Source organism: Daphnia magna, unplaced genomic scaffold, assembly GCF_020631705.1.
Source record: "Daphnia magna isolate NIES unplaced genomic scaffold, ASM2063170v1.1 Dm_contigs186, whole genome shotgun sequence".
Lineage (NCBI taxonomy): Eukaryota > Metazoa > Arthropoda > Branchiopoda > Diplostraca > Daphniidae > Daphnia > Daphnia magna.
Window position 1 is genome coordinate 41,443 of NW_025533160.1, and position 12,991 is coordinate 54,433.

Sequence of the window (12,991 nt, forward strand, 5' to 3'; positions counted from 1 at the left end):
AAGAGACTGGGATAGCGCGAGAGTGTACCTTTCCTATTATATCGTGGTTTAATCCTCAAATATTAGGTAGAAGAAACCCCGTGTTTATTGTTGTGGAAATCGCCTAAATTTTTCGGGGTTTTAACCCCAAAACTGGTAGAACGAAATATTTGGGGTTTTTCGCACGGAAAAAGTGTTGTGATTTTTAACAGTGATGTTGACACCAAAACTATCGGCAGCTGCCCTGTACAAATTTTCCCCGTTCATAACTGAATTTGCAGCTTCTTCAAACACTACCGCTGGTATTTGTCCTCGATTTGACACAACTTTTCTACTTCTAACCATTATTGTTCTTAAAACACAGGCAAATTTGGTTTAAAAATCGCGTACTAATGTTTTGTTACAGACAACTCGAACAACGTTGTAATATTAATGAAATAGGACGCGTATCCAGGGATGGGTAGGGCTCGGCCCCGATCACATTCTAATCGGGGACACCGCTAAGCTTCCCCGATAAAAATGAAGCGGGGAAGTTCGGTGCGGGGATTTCTTTTTTCGGTGCGGAACGGTGCCATAATCGGTGCTGCACCGATAGCACCGCTTCAGCCATAGGGGGTTAGTCTTACCAGTGACCTTGCGTTCTGAAAGGCCAACGAGAATCACGTGACTAGGGTCACATTTTGTTCTTGTTGGCCGCAGGGCAACTGCCAATTTAGATCACTATTCATTGATAATCGGGGAAGGCACCGATCACCGATATCACCGCACCGAGCATCGAGATCACTTCCCCGATTAAGATTATCCCCACACTGGATCGACTAAAAAGCTCCCCGATTAGCGGGGCCGAGCACTAGGGATGGGTAGGGATCGGCCCCGACCCTAATCGGGGCGCATTTTTCCAATCGGGTTTGCGAAATTTGGAGCTCGAGGCGGGGCGTTCGAGGTTCGGGGTGAAAATGTTTAAACCCCGATCTCAATCGGGGTTGTATCGGGGTACCTAATCGGGGATGCAACCTCGATTGCAATCAATCGATCGACGTAGAAACATTATCGATCAAGTCGAAATCGATTATTATGATGAAATTCGGGGAGTTCGCCTCGGTTGCCCCGATGAAATCCCGACCCAACTTCGTAGTTTGAATTCGGGCGCCATTTTTGCAAATGGCGTCGGGGCAAGCGGGTTAATCTAGATTTTTGCCCCGCCCCACCTAGGCTTACGAAGTGGCACCCCGATTCAGCCCCGATTGCCTTTTTCCAGGGCGGGGCGGTTAACCTGATTTTGGCTAATCGGGGCCGATCGCTAGGGATGGGCCGAGTGAATAAAGCATTTCATTTGCCCCACACAGGGATCTTCACCAATATAAATTTTTTTAAACATAAAAAATACGTTTATGATAAAACAAATGTAATAAGTATGTACGTAAATGAATGTAGAATAATATGTTATATGGTGTTATATTTTCTTTAGAAAATTAATAGGTGAAACTAAAAAAATAAAACGGTAAAAATAATCAAACAAGTCAGACAAGTCTGAATTTTAATTTTTACGGATAACTAAAAAACTTTAAGGACCATCAACTTGACCTTTTTACTAAAAATAAGAAGTCCCCATTTCTGTTACCCCAAATTATTTCAAAACTCTAGCTGTCATACGTAGAGAGCTAGAATTTTTGTTTCAATTGCTCCGCGTTTCAATTGGCCCCACCCTCCCCTAATGGGAAAATAAAGTATTCCAGCCGGAATCAGCGTTTAATTTTGAGTATAACGTGAGTGTTTTTATTGAATTTTCAGAGAAGTCAATTTTTGCAGATTTTGACGAAAATATGAGGGCGCCAGCAACGCGTTCGTCCCATTTATTTTCTTTTAAAATACTCAATAATATTGAAAACTATACACGATTTAGCCTTCTCACTTTTTCATTTTTGGCTAAATTTTAGATTTAGTTAAAAATACATGATTTCGATTCGTAATTAAACCACAACACGATACGCAAGTTCTTTTTAACGTGAGGCTTATGGTTTTTAAAATAAATGTAGAAAACGGAGCGCTACTGCTGGCGCGGCAGCAACACGTTGGTCCCATTTATTTTCTTTTAGAATACTAACTAATATTGAAAACTATACACGATTTAGACTTAAAATTCAACTAGGATCACAAAAATGCCCTTTGTTTTCATGTTGGCATACACGAACTCACATCAGGAGCATACGGTTACCACGATTCAATAGTAACCTGGGCCGAACCCTATCGGAAACTTCACGAACGGAGTGAAGGCGCTTAGTTTTGTTATTTCTAAATTGCAATAAGTATGTACCAACGGTTAGTTCTCGTAAGAGTAAACTAAAGATAGTTCAAAGTAGTCTACGTCCATAATGCGGTCGCAAAATTTCTTTCCCGTCCATTCGAAATCAAACGTTTTTCGTGTATTTTTCATTCGGCATGTCAGAGCATGGCCTCAGTTTGCGGGTACATATGATGTATTTGAGTTTGTGTATCTGCAGTTGTAACGTGGCATTGGTCAATAGAGGATAATCGGCGATCGTGATCTGCGCTTTAGCGCAAGCTTTGTGTCCCAGTTTGATTATATTCTTCTTTTCTTTGGCACTGTGTCAGTTTTACACCGGTTTACTCCGCCAACGCAGCGCCAGTTATGTTCTCTGCCAACATATTCTGGGGACTTTCGAAACCTCTTAAATCTTACCGAGCTGCTTTTCGTTCTGCATTTCAATGGAAAACTCGAAGAGTATATTATATACTATATATGACACAAAAGTTAAGGTATTTGCGAGTTCCGTTGAAAGGGGTGGGGCATATTTCAGTGTAAGTCTTTGTTGGGCTTTCTCCTAGAGTAAACTTTAGAAACACTAAAAATTGGAATGTAATAACCGCTGCAACACGGAGATCAGACAGCAGTGTCAAATAGCATCGCAAGTCAACAATGCAATTTCAACTTTTAGTATTTCGGGATGTACAATGCAATTTTCTAGACCGGTTGAATTCCGGAGCGCTTGCAGCGACTGCCATGACAGAAAGTTTGCCTATCCCAGCCAAAAATCTGAGACAATTAATTGTACAAGTTTACAATGAATCGCATACTAGTATAATTAATGATATATTAGCCTGATTTTATCATACTAGTTTGTATTAAGTATGATCATAAAGTAACAATATGCAATTTAATACATGCTAATAAAACAGAAGCAATTAATTATGCTAGTTTTCAATAAATCGCATACTATCAAAATTAATTATTTGTTACTTTACAAACTGGTAATAAAATGTGATAAAAAAGTAATATTATGCAGTTTGATACAAGGCGGAGGCAATTATTGCTTAATGTATATATTATTAGAAGTCAATTATTATGAGTTATATTATAGTTTTCAATAGATCGTGTTTCACACCGATGAAACAAAAGTTAACATAGTGCATAGATGTGATTAGTGCGTAAAATTTTGGAAAATTATTATATGACTGTTAAAAAGGATATAATTCTTTCGGGGTTAGCAACCCAGGAATAATGAGAAAAAGCAAAATTTTTACATTTTCCCAAATTTTTGGAGGTGTTTATACCATTCATTATATTATCAAATAATATCCCATAATTTTTTTGGACTTGTGAACGCCTGAACCGAATAAACGAGATTATACCCCGAATATTTTATGGACTTGGAAAGTTGGGAAGAACCAATTTTTCAGGGTATTTTTATTTTGTTTAGCCACTTCTATTCCAAGTATCCGCATAAATACGAAAGTTTAACTTTATAATGTCGATTTCTCTGTTTCAAATTATTATGTTAATTCAATTAAGTTAAGTTATCATTATAAATTTCACAAAATCAATTTTTATGAATCGTTGATGTTCGAAAACCAAATTCTATCACGTAAAATCAAATGTTTCCAAATATTAAAAAAATCTCCAAAATTTTTCTATCACCTAAAGCACTTGAATCGAATTTGGATAGATATTTCTTGGGTCAACTACTATCGAAGGTGGCACACTTGGTAGCACGTACGGCTACCGATAAATAGGTCCGAAGTTCGATACGCATTGAGTACAATTCCTCCATGTTTCAATTTATTATTTTACTTATGCTAGTATACCACAAGTGGGACACAATTCATTATTCTTTTTATCTAAAAATTATATTTTAGACTTTAGTATGATTCAATACATAATTTATATCGTCCTAAAGTGTGCCAATATAAACACAATATTAAAACATGCATTTAATTGTGTCGGATTTTTGCCTGGGATCACCTTGTCTTTTCGATTCTTTTGAATTTATTCTTCGTTTCTCACAAACTACAAAGGTATACAGAGAAGATGATCAAATTGGCCAACTCCCTCTATAACAATTTCATTGGTCCTTTTCGGTTAGCAATAAATAGGGTAGAATGGACAATCAACATTCTCCATCTCTCATCATTTAAGCATCGTCAGTAAAGCCGTTGTTTGCACAAAGCTTGAAAAGCAATAAGTCAACAAGTTCACATGCCAAAAATAAATTCAGCGCTGTTGATGGTACTGGGCCATTATTTTCTCCCATATAGACTCTTGCAGGGGGCATAATACAGAAATCAACATCAGTTTAACTTTATATTGTACTTTTCAATGTTTTCTGTTGCCCATTCTTGATTGAAATTGTCTTCCAACACGAAAGGATGGAAAGGATCGTTCAGACATCATTGTCTCAGCCTTAAAAATGACCATCGCTTTTATGTGAGATTCCATGTTATTTCATTTTTCCGGATCAAAACTAAAATTTGCATTCGGAATCCTTCCAAATGCAGGTTGACAAATATAAACGTCTTAAAAAATAAACATGACTATCGGTATAACCTCACGACCACCGTCAGTTGTTTCGATGTATCCGGGTTTCTTTACACCTTATCGCTTTTCACATCGAAAGTTTAAAAGATGCCATTCAATAAGCAACGTGGTGTGTTCAACTTGTTTCACCAGGACGACGCAACAATGGGGTATCCTCATTGCTCCACTACCCCTCTGCTCTCCGTTGAGCTGGACAGAGCAGCTCGTTTTTGACCATGAACTATAGTCTGGTGGTCTGGCCTGCAACATCCACCATCGTTGTCTAAGAATGGGCATGCGGCAGTAAAATAAAAAGGTTCCGCGTCCACAGTTGAACAGACGGTATTTGTTATTCAGCCTTGAAAACACAGTTAAAGACCCTGAGGTTGAAAGACGACGACTGCAGCCAAGTATTTCTCCTGTCGCCGACCAAGGTCCTGCATAGTTCTAGCCCGTTTTTGGGGATCGAAGCAACAGCCGCACTGCAGGTGGGTTATGGTTCGCGAAACGCAAAAAAATAAAAATCGATTTCGTGATATTTTTCCAAATTTATATCCGTGCAAAAACGTGACGTGTCGATGTATCAAGGACGTATCACCTCCCCCTCCCTCAAAAGAAAAAGTGAAATTAAAACGATAAACATTTTCTGTCACATTCCCAACATTTCTGAAGTACTAAAAACGTCGATAGGTATTCAAATGAGAAGAAGAAAATAAAAAAATAGCATCAAGAAAATGGCTGATGGATCGTTACTTCTATACAAGAATTTTTCGTTTACAAGCACACGGTGAAGGACGGGGGGAAAAAAAATACAACCCTTCCATCGAGATAAAACCTATCTGACGATTCATCTAAATAAACCTGACTGGTTGAATCGATAAATCATCCTCTACAACCGCGCGTCATATCGATGAGGCAGGAATTCCCGATGTTCGGACAGAAGGATTTTAATACAAGGATATAAATAACGCTTCCTTCAATAAGATAGGCTATAAGATATGAAAACACACCCGCCGAGTTCTTTTTTGTTTTTTGTTTTTTTGTTTTTTTGTGTGTTTTTTTGTCTGGTACTAATACAACGAAACTGAAATCGATCGGGCGCGTTGATGTGTGTGATGTACCGGCGACTTGGCCGCGTAACCCCAAGGGTTTCATTTCCACCTTCAAGGTTGAAATAACAACAAACACGATTTTTTGTTTTGTTTTGTTTTTTTTTCTTTTTCGTTTCTAAAAAAAACTACATGTGGCATGCATGCCCATTTCCAGCTGAATAAGCGGTGGGTCCTTTCTCGCTCAGCGTGAAACAACTGCTCCGACCTCTGATGCGGGCGTGATGACGACGAGCGAGACGGATTGCAGGCAATGTCGAGGAGGACTTTGCAGGTAGAAACAACGTGATCGTGCCTCTCGATAGCATTCGACAAAGAGGGAAGACTCTTTCAGTTTTGAATTGATTACCTCCTGCTTATAGAAAGAAGAAACCAGAGGGTCTCGCCAGCCAGCGATCCGTGAAACAATTACGTCCCACCACGAAATGTTAATATATTATTCTTCCCTCCCGCCATTCCCAAACGCAGCGGGGTTCTTTGCCCTATACGTCGGTTACTAACCCAAGTGCTAGAAGCGTCGTTTTATCGCGGTCCAAGGTGGAAGGCGTGAATTCTCGTCTTTCTGTATATATATAAAGAAACGTGCAACACTTGGGTCTGCACTAAACCGTTGGTGTCTGTTATCCGGAGAACATCAAAACAAGCGACGATGGCAAACTTGTGTGCATTCATTTCGTTGGCTGCATTTCTGGCTGTCGGAATACCATCGCTGGTTATGGGCCAGGTAGTTTTACCCGGTGAATGCCCAAAATACGCGACGCAGGCTCGGTTTAATCCAGCTCAGGTAAAATTGAATGTCCAAAAGTTTAAATGTTCGTTTAATGTTGAAGATGTTTTTTGTACGATCCTGGTCGATTCGCTGGGTTGTTGTTGTTGTGTCTAGTTCATCGTTTCGAGGTGGTACGAGATCAGTCGGTATCCGTCGGCTTTTGAAGATGACACCAGGTGTTCTGTGGTGGACATAAAGCCTTCGAGACAAGGTGCTCTCAAGATGTCTTTCAAGGGAATCAGTACTACGTAAGTTTCATTTCTGTTCTTGCGAAATTCGACTGATTAAAAGCGTTCGTGAGTTGAGTGTTATACTACGACTTGCTCTTGTATTATGCAACAGGGATGGTGGCGCTACAGTGGCTGCAGGCAATGCTTATTTCGACTACGGTGAATTGAGCAAATTCGTCGTTCAGATTCCCGTCATTAGCTGGAATAGTAAGATATATATATTTTTTTTAATACGATTACTTTCAATAATGGATCTTGAATGAAAAATAAAATTCTGTATTCAGCAACTTTGCCCATTCGTTTCTGGATTATCTCCACTGATTACACGAACTACGCGGTGGCCTGGAGTTGCAATCCTCTTTGCACCGGATTCCGACAAGGTGATAGTTAAACTATTCTTGAATATTTTGTGAAAATATCAATGATAAATTTTTTTTTTTTGCCCTTCTTTAAAGAACAACTTTGGGTTTTGGGTAAGCAAACGACACTACCAGCAACTGTTTGGGAGACAGTCAACTCGCAGTTCTTCGCCAAAGGACCTTTCAAAGCGAGCAATCTGATTCCGGTCGACCAGAAAGACTGCCCATCAATTTTGTAGGGACGTACCTTTCTGTTTAGACGTAGGGATTAACGAGGTGTCAATCAAATGCGGCAATCTGAAACCACAGATCATAATCGCTCTTTATTCATGACTTTTGGGATATTATCAGAATTGTTCTTTCGTTACTTTCGGATGGGTGGGTTGTGGAAGGTAGCTTCGGTGGGCAGTGTACGGTACATGCAATATAAATATCGAAAAGTCTTCCTGTTTGTCGAACGATATGTATACGATGAAAAACAAGACAAACACAATATACAGTTGATAATGGCCATCCGTGAATTTCTGTTTTCTTGTTCGCACACAAAGCATGTCAATGTAACACCTTCTTTGTTTAAATGCTGAGGTGTTGTTTGGCTAACTCGTGGTTTTCCCATTTCTAATGCTTCGTATGGAGCCTTTGCTTATTGAACAAGCATATCGTACATGAAAAAAAACCGACCCTTCTAGACCTTCGAAAAATGTCGTAATTAATTCTGAGACGATACATCACCTAACGTTGACGCTTAATAGCTTTTATTTATGACCCATCAACTAAAACCGTACGCAACATACGATTTTTATCGATGGGTTTTTCCCATTGTTTTTATTTTTTCTATTCACCTTTATATCTCTCTATCGAAAATCCCACAAAAACCACATAGCATATAGCACCAAACAGGGTGTGCATATCGCAACAATCAGAGAAGAGAAGCCATTAAACTTCTGCGTTGGTAAAAACCCAGATTTCCATTTGACGCAAAGACAATCATGTTGAAAACCGTACAAGGATATATACTAATGATATCTACAAGGGCAGTTTTCATCACGAATACGATCGTTATGGAGGGCGACGACCTCATCGTTCTCCAGTTTGATGCGTTACGTAAAGAAAGATGAATATGTAACGGCTGTCAAGTGTTAGCTATGGGTGCACTTAAATGTCAGCTGTTTATCTTATACGTATCAGTTTGTGGAAAGGTCAAGATTTTCCTGCACTATAGTCTAATACCGGACATGCCACAGTTCTTTTGCGTTAATACTTTTCAAACTAAACGTTAAGTATCAGACATAAATTAACGAAGGTTTCAAACATTGGTCGTTAAGAGTCGATTAACGAATTGATTTACGATGTTACTCATCCGAATGTTAAAAAATGGTGTATTTAACTATTTTCTTGTGCACACATTTCGTGGAGTAAAGCAAGAAACAGAAGGAGAAAAAAAACAAAACAATCTGAGTGGATACATAAAATTTTCTTCTGTATCTTCACAACAAAATGTCGGAGATGTTAATTATAACTGTCATTGTTTTCTAATTAAATTAATTATTCAGACTTTCACGAACTGACCATCCTGGACAGCAATCCGAGGATATAGCCAATTCAGCTGGATGTCATGCGAAATTGAACAGATAAATAAGAGATTATTACCCCCGATAAAAAAAAAAAGCGAAAAATTCATAAGCAATGAAATCTCTTGACAAAGGCTAAGTTTGTAAAGAGTATTGAAAACCAAAAACAAAAATGCATGAAAAGAGGGGGGATGAAAATATAAAGATTCGGTGGCCTAACATACTGCGAAACCTGCTGGCAAACAAGACAGTTGTCCTGTCCCACTCAAATTCACCGTTTTCTTCAGGGTCGTAGTGGAAAACGAGTAGGATGTGGAGGTTAACGTAACAGTCAGTACCAGGCTCAAGCCGCGACGTTGACGCGCGTTACCCGCGTCAACACGAAATATCTGGCGCTGGTCTTCTTCAAGATTTGTCTGCGACGACCTTAGTTCCGGCTGGACATCGTCATACCCGTCAAAACTGGGTGCGACGCTGCTTGTGGCCAATCTAAACACAAGTGACGTCATTTTATGAATCAATAATAAACTGCGAAATATTCAATACGGTAAAACTGCAGTCGGTGATATCGAATCATCGAATTGTGTTTCGATTTGTCTGTCTGGCTGGTCGATGCCGCGTCTTCGACGGCCGCAAGCAGTCGTAAATACCATGGGGCCTCCCGCTGCTTGTTGAGTAAGGAACTGTGCAGCAGGAATGCACGACTGCACGGTGGCAAGCACAGCCGTTGACGTTATGACAGAAAGGGCGGTGGTGGTTAAGGTTGTGACGGTCACAGGTCGAAAGTTAAACGGGAACAACGAGTTGGGAAATACGCTGGTAACGAAAAATTTCTTTTGCGCTTTCCTGGCGCTGCCAAACGGAATTCTCGCCTGGACGTCGGATAGTGAAGAAGCAATTTCATCATCGTCATACGTGGCCAGAGAATCTGCTAACTAAGTTTTTCAAAATGAAAATTATTTATTGCGAAAGTTTATGAACATTTTTAAGATAACCACATCCTATACCTCAAAATCGTAGGCAGACTTGGCAGGGAGCTGGCGGTCATTTTCATGGTAATTGTTGGACAGATAAAGGCGCGGTGAGTGACGATGGAAAGGTGACCACGCGTATCCTTGTTGGTAGGTAACCCCCACGAAGCAAACGAGAAGGATCAACGTCAATTTCATCTGTAAAACAAACAATATTTCGCATTATAATCAAAGGGGAAACAAAAAAGAAAAGCAAGAAGAATATTTTACCTTTGTAAAGTCAATGAGGTCGCAAACAAACTGGGCAGCTGCTGGAGAAGAGGCTCCTATTTATATTGGAGCAGGACGCGGACAGGTCAAGTCCCTTTTCACTTCCGAACGATCTTATCGGAATCGACAGTGTTGTTTCAAAGTCGTGAAACCAAATTGATGCCTTTGACTAGTTGACATTCATAACTACCGCGTTATATTTTGACAGTCTCCACAGTGGTGTTTTCGTGGTGATGTATCGATCCTTTTCCGAATGAATCTCGCTGATTGGTGTAGTTAATCTTGCAGGTATGTGGGTGAGTGTCATTTTTTTTTTTTTTTTAATCTTCTGTGCCCTCATCGAACTATACCATTAAAAGATTGGTTTATTAGCCAGCGCGGGACACGTTTGAAACGACCACATCTTAATTGCTCTACCCCGCGACAGAGGCACTGGACAACCCCTCTTCTGATTTATTTGGCAGATTGCACTAGACCGAACAGATATGAAACAACCGAAAGGCTGAAGACCTATATACAAGCTGCGTCTGATTGTTCCATGTCAAACGGCCGGGTCAACGAACTAGAAATGTTTGTTATTTTGCTTTGAAGTTTTATTTGTTTGTGTTTTTATTTTTGGCTTTATTGCGGGTATTGCGTTTTCTATCCGGCAAAAGAATTCGATTTTGCGTCACGTTAAAAGACGTCACGTTCTTGGTTGTAACCCGTTGGGGCGCTGAAATCGCGTTACCCAAATAACAAAACGTCCAACCACTTCTTTATTCGTCCTACCATCGGACACAATGTAATCTCATGGAAATGTATAAGGCTATTTTCAACAAACATATAGACGTCACTTTTACGTTAGTGTTCCTAATCGGGGAAACTATTCCCCAAACGCTCAATTGTCTTCACCAAAATAAGCCTCGATCGACAGACGTTGTTCTCAAAGTCTCTTCAAGAGCGAATGGATAGATATAGTCATAGTTATCGTTGCGTTGAGACAATAAGATGCCTTTTACGACTTTAAAGCGAACTAATGTTGCTCATGATACCCAAATGGTAAGTAAAACTCTCGTTCACACGTTATAATGTATCTGGTTACACATGACGCTCTGCATCTGTTCTTGCTGAAAATTCGTTTAAACATGTTTGAAAGTTTGAATGCTTGACTTTCGCCATTTTTCCCGATTCATGTAGAGAACCCCTTCAGTCAAAAATGGGCTGAAATGGGCAGCGATCGGAGGCGTTGTTTTGGGTTTCTTGGGTGTTATGAAAATCAGCGGCAATCTGAACAGGGAATTCTTCGCTGAACTTCTGTTGGCTCGGGACGGTAAAACACACGAAGCTCCGCATCACCAGCAGACGGACAAGTCCGACTCATCAAATCAAAGCGTATGCCCACTCCGAATTTACGTTCATGGAATATGTCTTTAAAAGTGTTTTGTAGTTATATAGCCTATATAATCGTGTTTGTATTTCACAGCCAATAATACCCCCTGGAACGGAAGCCACTATAATAATTAAATAAGAGATGATGCGCGCTTTTTTAACCTCTTGCGCTCATACGTGCTCGTACGCTCATATCATATCTTTGGCTGTGCGTAATTTGTGTTGATGTACGGTATAATAAATAAAATTAAACAAAATTGCTGGAAAGTAAATCCTAATTTATGTTGGTTGCGGAATACGACAAGTTCCGATAAAAAGCCTTTTGATTGGATGCAATTGAGACATACAGAAAACACAAGACGACCAGCACTGTACATTATTTGTCGACGTAAAAATGTGCTACAACAAATTTTGAAACGCAGGTGTTCATTTGATCTACATTATTTTTATTTTAGCTCTTGTAAAGAACGCGGCAACGAAATTCAAAGAACGAATGTTACAAGGCACAACGATGAGACGCAAGAGTATATAGTAATGAATATATGAGCTGCTCTTCCTTCTGGTCAAGTCCAGTTGAAATTTTCGATTTAACCCTGCCGTAAATTCTAAAATTAATGGACATCGGATTCATTTATGTGTGGCAGCAACCGTAACTCACCGACTTGGACGTCAAGCCGGCAGCTTTTAGTGTCTCTGCGAGCCTTCGGAAGTTCCTTGTTTCTTCTTGTTGTAGTTCAACGTCAACAATGCAGCCAGCGAACCAATCACCACGCCCGTCATGGTTCGTTTGAAGCCTTGCGTTCGCATTATCTATCCCATTTTTTAAAAAAATATATACTTACTAAGTGTCACTTAAATAACAAAAGCTGGTCCCATGGAGGGATATGAAAATTGTACGGCTATTTTACCTTCATCATTTCGTCGGTGTATTTGTTGTATGCGAACCACTGGGCCATAGTGACGTTTGATGTGATATCTTACTCGTCGAAACGCTGGAACGGGAATGAGGACTCGACAATGCTCGTAGAAAAAAACAGCTTAATTCGATGAAGAGACGATGTCGATCGTCGATCATTCGACGATCATGAAAGAATGCGCGGAAACGTTTATGTTTGGCATTTAGCAATCAAGAATCGATCGAGTTGCCGCAAGGCAATAATCAGAAGTGAAGCTCTGCCTCACAGTATCAGAGTTATCAGTCACAAGAGAATGAATGATTAAGGGGTAATTAAGCCGTGATTGAAAAATGTATCAAATCACTATCATGTTAAGCTATTTAAGAATTGCACAAAGCAGTCGAATACTTGCTTCTATCGAACCACAATATTTTTATCCGGCTATATTAAGCGGCATCTGTATATGCTCTTGTTTATTCACCGTAATAGGTTTTCTTCCAACGACAGAAATTCATTGCGAATCGGTGAAGCCAAGGTGACGTATACATGTCGATAAAATGTGACAGCTAAACGAAGATTGCGTAGTTTTTAACTGAATATATTTTCCAACCTCAATGCAATCATGTACACATAGACGATATCTTTAAGAAATA

General features: G+C 39.7%; 3 protein-coding genes across 3 annotated transcripts; 2 read left to right on the forward strand and 1 right to left on the reverse strand.

Annotated features, from left to right (window-relative positions):
- The first annotated feature begins 6,206 nt into the window (after positions 1 to 6,206).
- On the forward strand, positions 6,207 to 7,770 carry LOC116934194 (apolipoprotein D). Its single transcript, XM_032941781.2, has 5 exons — positions 6,207 to 6,685; positions 6,785 to 6,918; positions 7,013 to 7,107; positions 7,185 to 7,280; positions 7,356 to 7,770. The coding sequence occupies exons 1-5, from the start codon at positions 6,551 to 6,553 to the stop codon at positions 7,496 to 7,498; spliced, it is 603 nt and encodes a 200-aa protein (XP_032797672.2). The 5' UTR covers positions 6,207 to 6,550; the 3' UTR covers positions 7,499 to 7,770.
- Positions 7,771 to 8,622: 852 nt separating this feature from the next.
- LOC116927896 lies at positions 8,623 to 10,167 on the reverse strand. Its single transcript, XM_032934936.2, has 4 exons — positions 10,072 to 10,167; positions 9,838 to 9,999; positions 9,377 to 9,765; positions 8,623 to 9,319 (listed from the first exon to the last, which is right to left on the reverse strand). Exons 2-4 carry the CDS (start codon positions 9,997 to 9,999, stop codon positions 9,046 to 9,048), a joined length of 825 nt encoding a protein of 274 aa, XP_032790827.2. The 5' UTR covers positions 10,072 to 10,167; the 3' UTR covers positions 8,623 to 9,045.
- Positions 10,168 to 10,789: 622 nt separating this feature from the next.
- Positions 10,790 to 11,673, forward strand: LOC123467403. Its single transcript, XM_045167365.1, has 3 exons — positions 10,790 to 11,112; positions 11,251 to 11,445; positions 11,537 to 11,673. The coding sequence occupies exons 1-3, from the start codon at positions 11,062 to 11,064 to the stop codon at positions 11,579 to 11,581; spliced, it is 291 nt and encodes a 96-aa protein (XP_045023300.1). The 5' UTR covers positions 10,790 to 11,061; the 3' UTR covers positions 11,582 to 11,673.
- Positions 11,674 to 12,991: the final 1,318 nt, after the last annotated feature.